Below are 15,641 nucleotides of genomic sequence, written 5' to 3'. Positions count from 1 at the left end.
ACCAATGTCAAAGACCTTATTACCTATGTTGTCCCCCCCGCCTTGGAGTCTGATGGCTTCAGGTTTTATTTTTAAGTCTTTAATCAATTGTGAGTTTATTTTTATATATGATGTTGGAAACTAGTCCACTTTCCGTTTTTTGCATGTAGCTGTGTGTTTCTCTCAACACCATTTATTGAAGACACTGTTTTTCTCGTTGTATAATCTTCCATCCTTTGTCATAGGCCAATTGACTTTATAAGTGTGGGTTTATTTCTGATCTCTCTATTCTGTTCCATTGACCTATTGGGTCTGTTTTTGTGCCAATACTATTATGTTTTGATTATGATAGCTTTGTATAGTATGATATTCAGGATTATGATACCTCCGGATTTGTTCTTCATTTCCAAGATTGCTTAAGCTATTTGGTGTTGTTTTTTTTTGGGGGGGGGTCCATATAAATTTTGGTATTATTTATTCTAGTTTTGTGAAAAAGTAAGTTGGTAGATTGATAGGGATTATATTGAACCTATAGATTGCATAGGTAGTATGGACATTTCAATAGTGTTCTATTAAATAGTATGTGAGCACAATAAATCTTCCCATTTATTTGTGTCATCTTCAGTTTCTTTCTCCAGCCTCATAGTTTTCAGACTATACATAGTTCACTTTGTTGATTCAATTTATTCCTACACATTTTATTCTTTATGTTATTATAAGTGGGATAATTTTCTAATTTATTGTTCTGGTACCTCATTATTAGAATACAGAAATACAACAGATAGCATTAGTCTTTAATACATTAATACATTAATACAACAGCATTAATACAACAGATTTTGTATTATTAAGTTTTACTTAATTCATTTATTAGTTTTAATAGTTTTGGGGCAGAGGTTTAGGATTTTTTTTTAACGTATAGCATTATGTTATCTATGAAGAGTGACAGTTTTATGTTTTCTTTAACAGTTTTTTTTTAATTCCAGTGTAGTTAACAAACAGAATTATATTAGTTTCAGGTGTGCAATATAGTGATTCAACAATATACATTACTTAGTGCTCCTCATTATAAGTGTATTCTTAATACCCTTCACCTATTTCACTCACCCCCTACTACCTTCCCTCTTTAACCATCTATTTGTTTTCTATAGTTAAGTCTATAAAACTTAAGTTTTGGTTTGAATCATTTGTCTTCCTTTTGTTTGTTTTGTTTCTTAATTTCCACCTATGAGTGAACTCATATGGTATTTGCCTTTCTCTGACTGGCTTCTTTGCTTAGCATTATAATCTCTAGATCCATCCATGTTGCATGTGGAAAGATTTCATTCTTTTTTATTGCTGAGTACTATTCCATCGTATGTATATATGTATGTATGTATGTGTATTCACACACACACACACACACACACACACACACACACACACACACACACACTACATCTTCTTTGTCCATTCATCATTGATGGAAATTTGGACTGCTGCCATAATTTGGCTATTACAAATAAGGCTGCAATAAATAGGGGTTCATATATCTTTTTGAAATAGTGTTTTTATATTCTTTGGTACATACTCAGTGGTGGAATTATTGGATCATATAGTAATTATATTTTTCATTTTTTGAACCCCCATATTGTTTTCACAGTGACTGCACCAGTATGCATTCCCAGCAACAATGCACAAGTTTGTCCCCCCCAACACACACACCCTTGCCAACACTTGTTTCTTGTGTTTTTTGATGTCAGCCATTCTAACAGGTGTCAGGTGATATCTCATTGTGTTTCTGACTTGTATTTCCCTGGTGATTAGTGATGTTTAACATCTATTCATGTGAGTCTTGGACATCTATACACCTTCTTTGGAGAAATGCATGTTCACGTCTTCTGCCCATTTTAATTGAACTATTTCTGTTTTTTTTTTTCAGACTTGAGTTGCAAAAGTTCTTTATATATTTTGAATACTAATTATCAGTTATTTCATTTGAAAATATGTTCTCCCCTTCAGCAGGGAGTATTAGTATTATTTAGTTTTATTTTTAGTATTGTTTCCTTCATTGTTCAGAAGGTTTTTATTTTGATACAGTGCCAATAGTTTATTTATCCTTTTGTTTCCCTCACTTCAGAAGACATATCTAGAAAAATGTTGCTATAGCCAATATCAAAGAAATTACTGCCTCTGCTCTCTTGTAAGATTTTTATGCTTTTGGGTCTTATATTTTGATCCTTAATCCATTTTGAGTTTATTTTTGTGTATGATTAAGAAAGTGATCCAGTTTCATTCTTTTGCATGTAGCTGTCCACTTTCTTAACACTATTTGTTGAAGAGACTTTATCCCATTGTCTGTCCTTGCCTCCTTTGTGGAAGATTAAGTGAGCATATATCACAGGCTTATTTCTGGGCTCTGTGTTCTGTTCCACTGATCTGTATGTCTGTTTTTGTGCCAGTGCCATATTGTTTTGATTACTATAGCTTTATAGTATAACTTGGAATTTGGGATTGTGATAACTCCAACTTCGTTCTTCACTTTCAAGATTGCTTTGGGCGTTTGGGGTCTTTTGTGCTTCCATACAAATTTTAGGATTAGTAATTATAGTTCTGTGAAAAATGCTGTTGGTGTTTTGATAGGGAATTGATTAAATGTGTAAATCATTTTGAGTAGTATAAATGTTTTAACGATATTTGTTCTTTCAATCCATGAGCATGGGAAGTCTTTCCATTTCTTAGTTTTGTCTTCAATTTCTTTCATCGATTTTTTTAATTTTTTTTAAAATTTTTGTTTATTTTAGAGACAGTGAGGGGGAGAGAGAGAGAGAGAGAGAGAGAGAGAGAGAGAGAGAGAGAGAAGGAGGGAGAGGGAGGGCATGAGTGGAGGAAAGGGGCAGAGAGAGAGAGAGAATCCCAAGAAGGTTCCATGCTCAGCATGGAGCCAAACATGGTGCTTGATCCCATGACCCTGTGACCATGAACTGAGCCAAAATGAAGAGTCAGTTGCTTAATCAAGTGAGTCACCCAGGCACCCCTCTTTCATAAATGTTTTACACTTTTCAGAGTATGGGTATTTTACCTCTTTGGTTAAGTTTTTTCATAGGTTTTTTATCAGTTTTGGTGTATTTGTAAATGGGTTGTTTTCTTAAGTTCTCTTTCTGCTGCTTTAGTGTACAGAAATGCAATAGATTTCTGTAGATTGATTTTGTGGAGTCTTCAGGATTTATATATATACATATATATGTATGTATACATACATGTATATATGTATATATACATGTATGTATACATACATATATATGTATGTATACATAGGTATATATACATACATATGTATGTATACATATACACACACATATATACATATATATATACATATATATATATATATATGTATATATATATATATATATATATATATATATAGTATCTTCTTGCCTGCAAATGGCGAATGTTTTATTTTTTCCTTAATAATTTGGATGGATTTGTTTCTTTTTGTTATCTGATTGCTGTGGTTAGGAGTTACCAAATTACATTGAATACAACTGGTGAAAATGGACACCCTTCTTTTGTTCCTGATGATAGGGGGAACGCTTTCAGTTTTTCTCCATTGAGTATGATAATAGGTATGGGATTTTCATATATGACCTCTGTTGTGTTGAGATATGTTCCTTCTAAACCTACTTTATTGAAGGTTTTACCATGAATGGATACACTTTGTCAAATGCTTTTTCTGCTTTAATTTACATGGTTATATGATTTTTTTTTATATTTTCTCTTGTTGATTTGATGTGTCACTTTGAGTGATTTGCAAATATTGAACCACTCTTACAGAAATAAATCCCTCTCGATTACAGGGAATAATTATTTTAATGTAATGTTAGATTGGGTTTGCCAATATTTTGTTGAGGATTTTTGCATGTAGGATCATCAGAAATATTGGCCTATAGTCCTCTATTTTATTGGTGTCTTTGTCTGGTTTTGGTATCAGGGTAATACTGGCCTCACAGAATGAATTTGGAAATTTCCCTTCCTCTTCTACTTTTTGGAATACTTTGAGAAGAATAGGTAGAGTTGTCTGGCTAAAGGTTTATCATTTTCAGTGATGTCTTTTCAATTGTTTTCATTTAAATTCGAGTTAGTTAACATATAGTGTAATATTGGTTTCACGAGTAGATTTTAGTAATCAATTACTTACATAGAACACCCAGTGCTCATCATAACAAGTGCCATCCTTAATTCCCATCACGCATTTAGCCCATCCCCCACTTATGTCCCTCCATCAAACCTGTTCCTTCTCTGTCATTAAGAGCCTTTTTTACAATTTTTTTTTTTTAATATTTATTTTTAGAGAGACAGAAACAGAGTGTGATTGGGGGAGGGGCAGACAGAGAGGGAGACACAGAATCCAAAGGAGGCTCCAGGCTCTGGGCTGTCAGCACAGAGCCTGATGCTAGGCCCGAACTCATGAGCCATGAGATCCTGACCTGAGTGGGAGTCAGATGTTCAACCCACTGAGCCACCCAGCCTCCCCATTAAGAGTCTTTTATAGTTTGCTTACCTCTGTCTTTTATTCCTTTTCCATATGTTCATCTGTTTTGTTTCTTAAATTCTACATATGAGTGAAATCATATGGTATTTGTCCTTCTCTGACTGACTTATTTTGCTTAGCATAATACACTTTACCTCCATCCATCTTGTTGCAAATGGAAAGATTTCATTCTTTTTAAAATTTTTTTAAATGTTTGTTTGTTTGTTTATTTTGAGGGAGAGAGAGACACAGAGAGAGAGACAGAGAGAGAGAGAGAGAGACAGAGCCAGAGCATGAGCAAGGGAGAGGCAGAGAAAGAGGAAGACACAGAATCCAAAGCAGGCTTCAGGCTCTGAGCTGTCAGCACAGAGCCTGATGTGGATGTGGGGCTTGAACTCACAAACTGTGAGATCATAACCTGAGACAAAGTCAGATGCTTAACCAACCGCACCACCCAGGCACCACTGTTTCTTGGGTGATCTTTTCAAAGAACTATCAGCTCCTGGTTTTAGTGATCTGTTACATTGTTGTTTGTTTGTTTGTCTGAGTTTTGTTTTGTTTTGATTTCTAGTTATTTACTTCTGCTCTAATCTTTATTATTTCCCTCCTTCTGATTTTGGATTTTTTTTTCTATATCCTTTAGGTATAAGGTTAAAAGGTTTTGTTTGTTTTTTAAGATTTTTCTTATTTATTGAAGTGGGCCTGTATCTCTATAAAATTCCTTCTTAGAACTGCTTTTACTGTGTCCCAGGGATTTTGAAAAACTGTGTTTCCATTTTCATTTTTCTCAGGTATTTTTTAATTTTACTTTTTTTTATTTCTTCATTGACACATTGATTGTCTAGCGGCTTGCTGTTCATCTCCATACGTTTGTTTTGTTCTTTGCTTTTTGGTTTTCTTTTCTTTTTTTATTTTCTTCTTTAATTGATTTCTAATTATATACTGTTAAGGTCAGAAAAGATACTTGATATGATTTCAGTCTTCTTAAATTTATTGAGATTTATTTTGTAGCAAAACATGTGATTTATCCTATAAAACATTCCATGAATACTTGAGAAAGATGTGTATTCTGCTGTGTTAGGATGGAGAATTCTGGTAAGTTTACCTGGTCTAATTCAGGATATTGTTTTCTCATTAATTTGCTGTCTGGACATCCAGTGATGCAAGTAGACTATTAAAGTTCCCTACTATTATTGTATTTCTATCAGTTATTCCCTTTGTATCTGTTAATATTTGCTTTATGTATTTAAATGTTCCTATGTTGGATGAGTTAATATTTACAAGTGTTACATCTTGTTGAATTTGCCCTTTATCATTATGTAATGCCCTTCTTTGTTTCTTGTTGCAACATTTGTTTTAGAGTCTAGTTGGTCTGAAATAAACATTGCTACCTCAGCTTTCTATCCTTTCCATTTGCATGGAATATCTTTTCCTATCCCTTCACTCTCTGTCCATGTGTGTCTTTGGATCTGAAGTGAGTCTTTCTTATAGGCAGCAATAGACTATATTTTTGGCCCCTTTGAAATAATGAAGCATTTCTATGTCAAAACAATCAGCTGAAATCAAGCCCGCCTTTTTATGTAAATGTATAACTTCAGGCTATCTTCTAGTTTAGTCATAGTTCCTTCCAAAAAGTTTTGCCTATTTATGTTATTTTTCTCGTTCTTGTGGACATTTACCTTTTCTATTTCTGGCTAGTTGAAGACTATATAGCAAATAATTTGAAAAAGAAATCAAGAGGTAAATTTTGTCAATGTGTAACTTTCAAAAAGTTAAAAACATGACTCATAGGATATATAGTATTCACTATAGTATTCATATATTAACTATATGTTAAGGAGTCATTTATCTCACTAATGAGAGAACCAGAAGGATGGTAAATCCAGTTCAGAGGAGCACAGAAGAGACTGTAGAATTTATAATCACTGAAATAAAAACATGCTAATTTAAAATTGTAAAGTTAGATATAAAACCACTTACTGTCATATAGCAATAAAAAGGGGTATCTTTACTACGTGATGGAAATCATTTGCATCTCTATTAGACAAAAAAATTATAATCAATGTATAAATTAATATCTAAATTCATAGATATTTGGACTGAATCAGTAGTAAGCTATAAGTTAAACAAAGGTATATTACTTAGGAAAATTAACTAGTTATTGAAGGTGCCTATTAGACAATGGTTCAGTGTGACATTGAAGGCACATATAGACATTCCTTTATATTTTTTTTAACAGGATTTTGACTTTTTTTCTCAATAATTTTGTGGCATGGACTACTCTATTAAACAATACTGGAGTAAATGTGTCCTTCTGCTAGAGTACCATAACAGAATGCCACAGGCTATATGGCTCAAAGAATAGTAATTCATTTTCTCACAATTCTGAAGATTAGAGGTTCCAGATCAAGGATTCAACAGGTTTGGATTTCTCTGAGGCCTCTCAGTGGCTTACAAATAGCCTCTCTTCTCTGTGTAGGGATCCTTGGTATCTCTCTTTGTATGTCATAACCTCTTTTTATAAGGATAGGGTAAGGTTAGATTAGGGCTCACCTTAATGGCATTGATTTAATCATCCCTTTGAAAACTTTAGCTCCAAATGCAGTCACATTCTGGGGCAATGGAGGATAGGACTAGAAAATATAATAGGAATATATTTAAATTTTTGTTCTGATACAGTAATAAAGCCCTGAACTAAATATTTATGATTTTTTTAATATGTCATAAAATGATTATTATTATCTTCAGCAACTTCCTATGATCTTGGTTGTATTTCAGCAAAATGAAGATGAAATACTGAATCCATTGTCTAGAAGATTTACCTATCTTCTGAAATGTGTAAATAATTCTGGCCAGATTTACTTATTTATGTACCTTTATATCTGTCAGCTTGCTTACTTGAACTTTTTGTCTAATTTCCTCCAATCTTTTTTTTTTTTTTCAACGTTTTTTATTTATTTTTGGGACAGAGAGAGAGAGAGAGAGAGAGAGAGCATGAACGGGGGAGGGGCAGAGAGAGCGGGAGACACAGAATCGGAAACAGGCTCCAGGCTCGGAGCCATCAGCCCAGAGCCTGACGCGGGGCTCGAACTCACGGATCGCGAGATCGTGACCTGCCTGAAGTCGGACGCTTAACCGACTGCGCCACCCAGGCGCCCCTAATTTCCTCCAATCTTAATAAAAGATTACATTAAAACTAGACAGAAACTTCAAATATAAGAAAAGGAAACAAAGCCAATTCCCACAATAACTGAGTGTTTGGCTAATTATTAGGTTCTTTCCTGAGACCTTGTTGCTTCAAACTTGGATGGTTGTTAACAATACCTATTGTTTCAGTAGCAGAGGATATTTCTGTAATGATACAGACTTGAAAAAAAGGTGTGAATGCTGTCAAACAGCTCTTTTGTCCGAAATTTCACTTGCATAGACTACATCAACTACACAGTTGAATGGACTCTGATACATACTTTATCTGAACCGCAGGTATTTAAAATGGCATTTGAAACAGTGGGTTCTGTTCTCTAGTTGATATAATATTGTAAAAAGAATAAAAGCAAACAAAGCATACATTTCCAGATTTCTGGAGATAGAAATATTTCAGCTTTTTAAAAATCCTCACTGCTGAACTGGTTGAGAAAAGCTTCATGTAGTTTGTGGAAATTTAAATGGTTATATTTCCATAAAGACTGTGCAATTCAGGAATGAAACTGTAATCGATAGCTTGAAAATGTGTGTCCAATGAATTACAATATCTGCTTTCTGCTTGTCCTTGTAAAGCATGATAGAAATTCCACAAAGTTGCTACTTTCCGTACCTTGCTTTGACAATATACCATTACGAGTGACAATAATGACACACACATCTATATTAGTCTTTTTGTTGAAAGGGTATCATTCACTGAAACAGCATGTTACTAAGGAAGTATTTTGAAGCATAGAGCAAGAAGAATGTTTAGGTTCAGATTGCAGAAGGAAACTCTGCTTTGTCAATGAATCAGAGATCCATAGTAAGTTTGAACAAGAAGGTGTCAAAGTATAATTTCTAATAGATAAAAACATGACTGTCATGAAATTCAAGAATAAATATAAACCAGAAACTTATTTATGGAATTATTGAGGTAACCAGCACAGTAGTGCTGATCTAAGAGCATTAGTGGAATTGGATAATTACAAGCATTTTAAGGAAAAAGAATGTATAAATAAAATTTGTCGGTAAGTATAAAAATGGTTAATGCCTCACAGGGCAGTACAATCATAACCTTTGAGGTTATCTTTTCTACAAGATAATTATTCACAAATTAACATGAAATTTCACAGTATAAAGGTCCGATCAAATGGAAAATATTCAAGTCAAACACAGACACATTCTCCTAGAGCTGCTCTATCCCTTGTAGCCACTAACTACCTACCTAAATTTTTAAATTTAAATTTAAGTGAATTAAAATGAAATACAACACAGATTTAGTTTCCCTGTCAAACTAGCCACATTTTATGTGGTCACTAGACACATTTGGCTAATGGCTACTTTATTGGACAGCATGGATGTAGAATATTTCCTTCTTCACAGAAAGTACTATTGAATAACACTTCTGTGGAAAATTAATATTTGAGCAGGCCTGTTTTATAATGCATATGCATGCCACTGAAAAACATCACCACTCCTTTGGCTTAATTTCCAAGTTTTGAGTATTGTTTGTAAACAAAGAGATTTTACAGATCTATTTTTCCACCTCCTTTTTTTAATGGAAGAGGATCTGAAAATATAAATTTACCTTAGATTCATAAAAAGTTTACTCCTCTTACTACTGAAGAGTTTAGCTGTGTCATTGAACCAATTTTCACGTTGGGTTGAGTGAACTATTTAGTATAAATAAGAAAACTGGGAGAAAATTTTATTGTAAATACTTACATTTTGGGATTTAGAAATCATTTGTCCATTTGTCTAGATCATTCTTAGTCCTTAAATAGCAAGAAGAAAGGTATCAAAAGGTAGTCATTACTTTATCGAATAATTAAATCACCTATTTTGACCTAGCAAGAAATTAATTATCTGTGTAGTTTTGTTTTTTTGTTTTTTGATTTTGTTGTTTTTTTTGTTTTTTGGGTTTTTTTTTGTTTTTTTTTTTTTTGTTTTTTTTTTTTAATCATGAAACAATCTATACTTTTGAAATGCTTTCTCTGATGGTTTGGGCAGACTTACATAGTCTTTGGCTTATGATACTAAATTTGCATGTGTAACACAATGATTTTGTTTTTAATGTGTGTTTTTCAGATGTGCAACAAATGGCGATTGACTGGCTTACCAGAAATCTCTATTTTGTGGACCATGTCAGTGACCGGATCTTTGTTTGTACTTACAACGGGTCTGTGTGTGTCACCCTGATTGACCTGGAGCTTCACAATCCTAAGTCAATAGCCGTAGATCCAATAGCGGGGTAAGAAGTTCTGTTTTGTAATGTTTGATATGAAATAGTTTCCATTAAAATAAGTAATGCATCCAAAAATTGTATAATAGATCGGTCTCTGACAGGAGCTGTCGAATATAAGATTGCGGGCTCAAAGTATTTTTAAATGTTGATATTAACAACTGCATTGAAAGGGGAAAAGAAGGGCTATAATTTACCATGCAGAAGCTGGGTAATACCAGTTCCTTAACACATTTATATTGCTGGCCTAACCTGAGATACAAACAACCCTCTTCACAATTGCTTTGGGGTCACCAGACAAGAGCCTCAGGATAGTTTTAGGTTAAAGAGAGGAGAACTTTAAGTTCCCTTAGCAGTAGACCTTGTAGTCAGCAAGCTTCAGAAACACCACTTGAAAGATGTGCTATTAACAAACTTAACGTTCAACACATTTGGTATTTATAAAAGGGGTATGATGCATGTTCACGGGTACTACTAAAACATTAAAGTCATCTTTGTTAGTTGAAACCATCTTTTTTTCCCCCTCCAACTACTGATATGTAAATACTATATAATTATGGAGTTACTGAATTCTTTATCAGAATTCATCTTCACTTTTTTTTTTGATTTTCTAATTTTGCAAGCCACTTTGTTGGTTAAAAGTATGTCTTATCTGACCTTCTTTTATCTAATAGGCTCATTAATCTTTTTAAATATTTCACAATTTGTCAAATACAGTCATAAATGTTTAAATTCCCATCAACTTTGTTCACATGATTAGAAAATCAATATAGAAATTATGCTTCAGTTTTACAAATGCTATGGTATTATTGAGTGGGAGGGGCAAAAACTATATAGAGTACTATAAATTCAGTTTTTTCACCAGTGCGTACTGGGCAAGGATACTCTCACATTACTGACATAGTGTATAATTTTAATCGGAGGAACTGTTGTTTTTTTCAGATGTAAGTTGTAGCAAAGATTTGAAAACTGAAATTTTATCTTGTTACTGGTTTAATCGTCCCCAAGCAGTTCAGGCTGAAATGTCTGATGGAACATATCCTAAACTGCCATAAGCCTCCATTCAATAAATGGGAAAATATTTACTGAAGAAACAGCTGTCATCCATATGTGGACTTTTGTCACTCTTTACTTAAAGTCTGATTGAATATTAAGATGCATCATCACAATGGTTCTGATTTTGACAAGAACAGCTTGCACGTAAGAACTTTGCTAGGAAGGCTGTGTAATATAATTCTTGAATGTAGCTCTATTTGTATTTGCAGCAGATGGTGACTTGACTCAATCTGACTGCAGTGATGCTTCAAAAGACATTAGTAAAAGAAGTTGTATTTAAACTGATTTGTTTGGGTTGTTGGATAAGGGTAGTAAGAAAGAATTGGAAATTTACAAATGTGGTAACAACATTCTTTTGGAATTATTTTGGAATTCTGTCTAGAAATATATTTGCTTGCATGTTTTTCCCTGGATTTGCTAACCGAATTTCAAACTAGCCTTTAGACAGTCTTATTTATCAAAAATGTTAAGAGGTGAAGCTACTGTCTTTCTCCCCTCATTCTACCATCTTATCTTCCCCCATTTTTAAAAAACTAAGATCCAGAGACCCTTTTTAAATAAAACTGTCCATCTCGAATATAATATATGTGAGTACCATCTCTCTTTCAGAACAGCAACATAGTTTATATTCTCAAGCTTCCTGTTTCTCTCTGTCATTACATGAAAGAACCATATTTTGTTACTTTTGTCAAAGGAATTAGGAGTAGAAAACCCCCATATTGTTTGCACTTATTCTCTGCAGGATACCTTGGGGCCTAGTAACTGTTTAAATGTAATTTTGTCATGTATCATTTATCACAATTGGTTCTTTGGAATTTTTCGTTTGAGTTTGCTCTGTGTCTCAAGCAGTTTTTCAATCATGAATTGCAGAAATCTGAGAAAGCAGAGCTCTGCTCTTTTATAAATATAAGCCTGTTTGGAGTATAACACTTTCAAATATATTCTACTTTTCTCTTATTATCAGAAATTTGGCTAGGATTAATACATTGCTATCTAGGAAAGGAACAGTAGGTTTTTTCCTTTAACATTTACTTCTGGGCCTGCTCCAGCGTAATTTGAATAGGCAAAGCTGGAACAACTGTGCATGACCTACCAAAGGGGATATGTGCCACCAGTGAAATTTCTCCTACCTTTTCCTAAGTGTATGGACTGAGTGATTATCTTTGGCTCATTCTCTTGTAACTTCTGAAATCATTGGAATACATTAAAAGTCAAATCTGATTTTTAGAGCTTGACCTTAATAGCAGAAGAAATGGAGGGAGATTTGCCTTAGTTCTTTCAAAGCTGCATTGAAAAAGAAATCTTTTACTTGGCTATACTTTTAACTTTCACTTCTAGTGATGGTAATGACATTGGAATTGAGAATTTGGGAAAAAATCTATTTGCAGGGATGTGTGGTACTGTGTATGAAACCCAAACATAGTAGAGTTATATGAGATGGATAACCTGAAGGACAGGGGAAATCTCCTTAGTCATGAGAAAAAGCAGGAATTGAATATTTCCTGAGTATACCATTTTTCTATGTAGGATGGACTTCTGACTTGTAGAGAATGAATGGCAGAGTGATATGTAGGATTTATGTGTGAATCCATGACCTCATGAGTGAAATGAATAAAAAGTATATCGTCTTTGTTCTCTATGAGAGCAGGCCAACTGCTAGGAGGAGAAAGTCTCAAAGTTGAGTACACACAGAAGTGATTGACAGTATTTGAATATTTAATACACTTTTTCCCATCACCTACCTGGATCCCCACTGCTGGCAAAACCAATCATAGATGAGACATTAGAGATAGAATCAAAGTTAGAGATAGATCAGGGAATAGGATGGGCTTATGAAATTCTAATCTAAGAATTTAGAATTCTGTATGAATGTGGGACGCCAGCAAATAAGGTAGGTTTCCCTATGACCATGAAAGGGCTTTTGTAACAAGGGGATCCTTGGAGTAGATATCAGGTTTTTCAATTCTGTCAGGTGGCTCCCAGAGCCAGCCTAAGTTCCAAATTAGAGCCTGCACTCACTAGTCACTTTTTTATAGGACATAAGTAGAATTGTTGCGGACCTTTGGCTGTTAATCCCCTCATACTGCACTGTGGATAAATTAAATCTGTAGATTGTACTCCCACAACTAACCACTATCTATTAGTTTGGAGATTCAGATGGTTCAGAAGTTGCTATGGGTTTGAAAATTAGGAAGCACCTAAAAACATGCCACTCTGTGCTCTTATTGTCCTCATGGAAGTATCAATGTGGATGAGTCATATACTCTTCTGTAATTCATAAGTGCCCCTAATATTCTGACATTTATATTCACATTTTGATAGGTTGCAAATTGTGAGTCCTAATTTTTTTGAGGAAGAACTACCCTCTACACATACCCACAAAAATGTTTCTTTAAAATGATGTGAACTTAGTCTCCCTGAGAATCTTTTTGCATATTTCTCTTTATTAGAAGAAAATTCAGAGAATGGAGGTAATTCAATACCTTCAATAATCATTCTATTGAGTTTATGTTTCGACTTGCTTTAAAATTCCTCTTGGAGATCCTGAACTTAAAGTTTCTTTCTTCTTTTTTTTAATGATTATTTATTTTGAGGAGAGTGTGAGCAAGCAGGGAAGGGAGAGAGAGAGAGACAGACAGACAGACAGACAGACAGACACTCCCAAGCAGGCTACATGCTTTCAGTACAGAGGCCAACACAGAGCTCAAAACCACGAACCATGAGATCACGACGTGAGCCAAAACCAAGAGTCACATGCTTAACTGACCGAGCCACCCAAGTGCTCACTCTTGAATTTAAAGTTTCTTAATGTGTTTTCTTATCTTAGCAACAAATTCAAGTGAATATCCATTATATTAGCTGTATTTTAATTTTTTATCTGTTCATAGTCTAAATATCTATATGCTGATTTCCTATTTGCACCACTACTACCTTTTCGGAGTGAGTCCAACACTCTTAGATAATATTTAGATTCATAGAGAATTATCTGAACAATAGGCATTTGTCTAAATTGGCCATTTTACAAGGTTTTTCAGGAGAGTTTCTCATAGCCACTTTTCAATCCAAAGTTCCTTTCAGGAGTTGCTGATGTGATTAGGCAAGACAACATGGAAATGCAAGTTCATGTTTCCTGGTCTGAATTATTTTAAGTGAAGCTAGTTGTTCAAAGACTCACTCAGGGATATAAATGCATATTAGCTGTTTTGTGTATGACTCAAATTATTCTCATTAATTCATTTTGTCTAGGGTCAAACTCTCCAAATTACTCTCCAAACCTTTCTGTAAGTGGAGGTTCACGTATGGCATTGCCTTTAATCACTGTCTCCTTCCAATACAATTTATATTGTGATTACCCTGGGAATACGGAAAAGTAATTTGGAGTGGTTTATGTTCATTACACCTTTTACTGGAAACTTAACCCAAATTGACTCAACTTTCACTGTGTTCTTAGCTCACATTATTCATAATAGTAACTCAGAATAATGCAAAACATTTTGCATCTCTATTTGCCCTCTTTGCTGTTCTTTCTCTCTCTTTTTACTCTATATGTTTTAAATGTTTGTTATACGCAAATTACTGACTTCATAGTTCTATTTCTAGTAATTATATTTAGTATCTTCCCAATCTTGCACCCACTCTCTATAAAGAGATTTCTTTGAGTTATCACTCTGATAAATGCTGTCCACTCAAATAAAGGAATAGGAAAAAAGCACAATTATGAAGGAATTTATTATTTCACTTTTAAATCTAAATATAGGATAGTCTCTGAGTTGATTATTTTAGTGGCTCAACAATATCATTCAGGATCTGGGTCCATTTACCTCTTTGTGATATTATGGTTAGTGTATGGTTTTTAGGTTAATTCTCTTGCCATCATAAGATGAAGTTCTAGGGATCTTGTGTAGAAACATGGTACTCCACTCAAAAAAAGAAAAAAACATTTTTTTTGTTTTTGTTTTTTTTTTTTTTTTTTGTCCTTAGATGTTCATGTCTTCTTAGGCAGAAATGGGGTAGATGCCTTCCTGAATGGGACAAAAGCCACTTTTTTTTTCCACCATTGATATGTTGAAAGAGTGATATTAGGGCCAAGCAAAGATGGAAAAATAAATGGACTAAGAACCAACATCATCTACTACATCCCCTGTCATATAACAGTTCTCTCTTATGTGCAGTTCTTTGAATTTCTTTTCCCAGGCACTGAGAGGGTCTCTTTGTACTTACCTTAACTTGTTTGGAATATGGACAAATACTTTATTCCAATTCTTTAGTCCCTTTTCTAGGAGAACCCTTCCATTTCCTTTTAGCCAAGGCCATTCAAACTCATTTCAAGGAGTATTTTTCTTATCTCTTTTCAAGGCAAATGACATTTCTTTCCAGTAATATTTTATTTTTTATTTTAAAAAAATTAATTTTGACAGAGAGAGAGAGAGAGAGAGAGAGAGCAAGCGTGAGTGGGGGAGGAGCAGAGAGAGAGAGGGAGACATAGAATCCGAGGCAGGCTCCAGGGTCTGAGCTGTCAGCACAGAGCCTGATGCAGGGCTTGAACTCACCAACCATGAGATCATGACCTGAGCCGAAGTTGGACGCTCTAATGACTGAGCCACCCAGGTGCCCCTCCAGTAATGTTTTATATGATACAAAGAAGAGATTGGGTTGGGAGTTCTCTGG

The 15,641-nt window shown here is 34.2% G+C and overlaps 1 protein-coding gene across 1 annotated transcript in view; it reads left to right on the top strand.

Moving 5' to 3' along the window:
- LRP1B (LDL receptor related protein 1B) overlaps positions 1 to 15,641 on the top strand; it is a 1,940,511-nt gene that overhangs the window by 981,096 nt on the left and 943,774 nt on the right. The window contains exon 9 of the mRNA XM_023259298.2: positions 9,764 to 9,926. Coding sequence (XP_023115066.2) covers positions 9,764 to 9,926 — 163 coding nt within the window. The remainder of the gene's footprint in view (positions 1 to 9,763; positions 9,927 to 15,641) is intronic.

Source organism: Felis catus, chromosome C1 (assembly GCF_018350175.1).
Source record: "Felis catus isolate Fca126 chromosome C1, F.catus_Fca126_mat1.0, whole genome shotgun sequence".
NCBI classification, from domain to species: domain Eukaryota; kingdom Metazoa; phylum Chordata; class Mammalia; order Carnivora; family Felidae; genus Felis; species Felis catus.
This window is presented reverse-complemented; position numbering and strand designations above follow the sequence as displayed.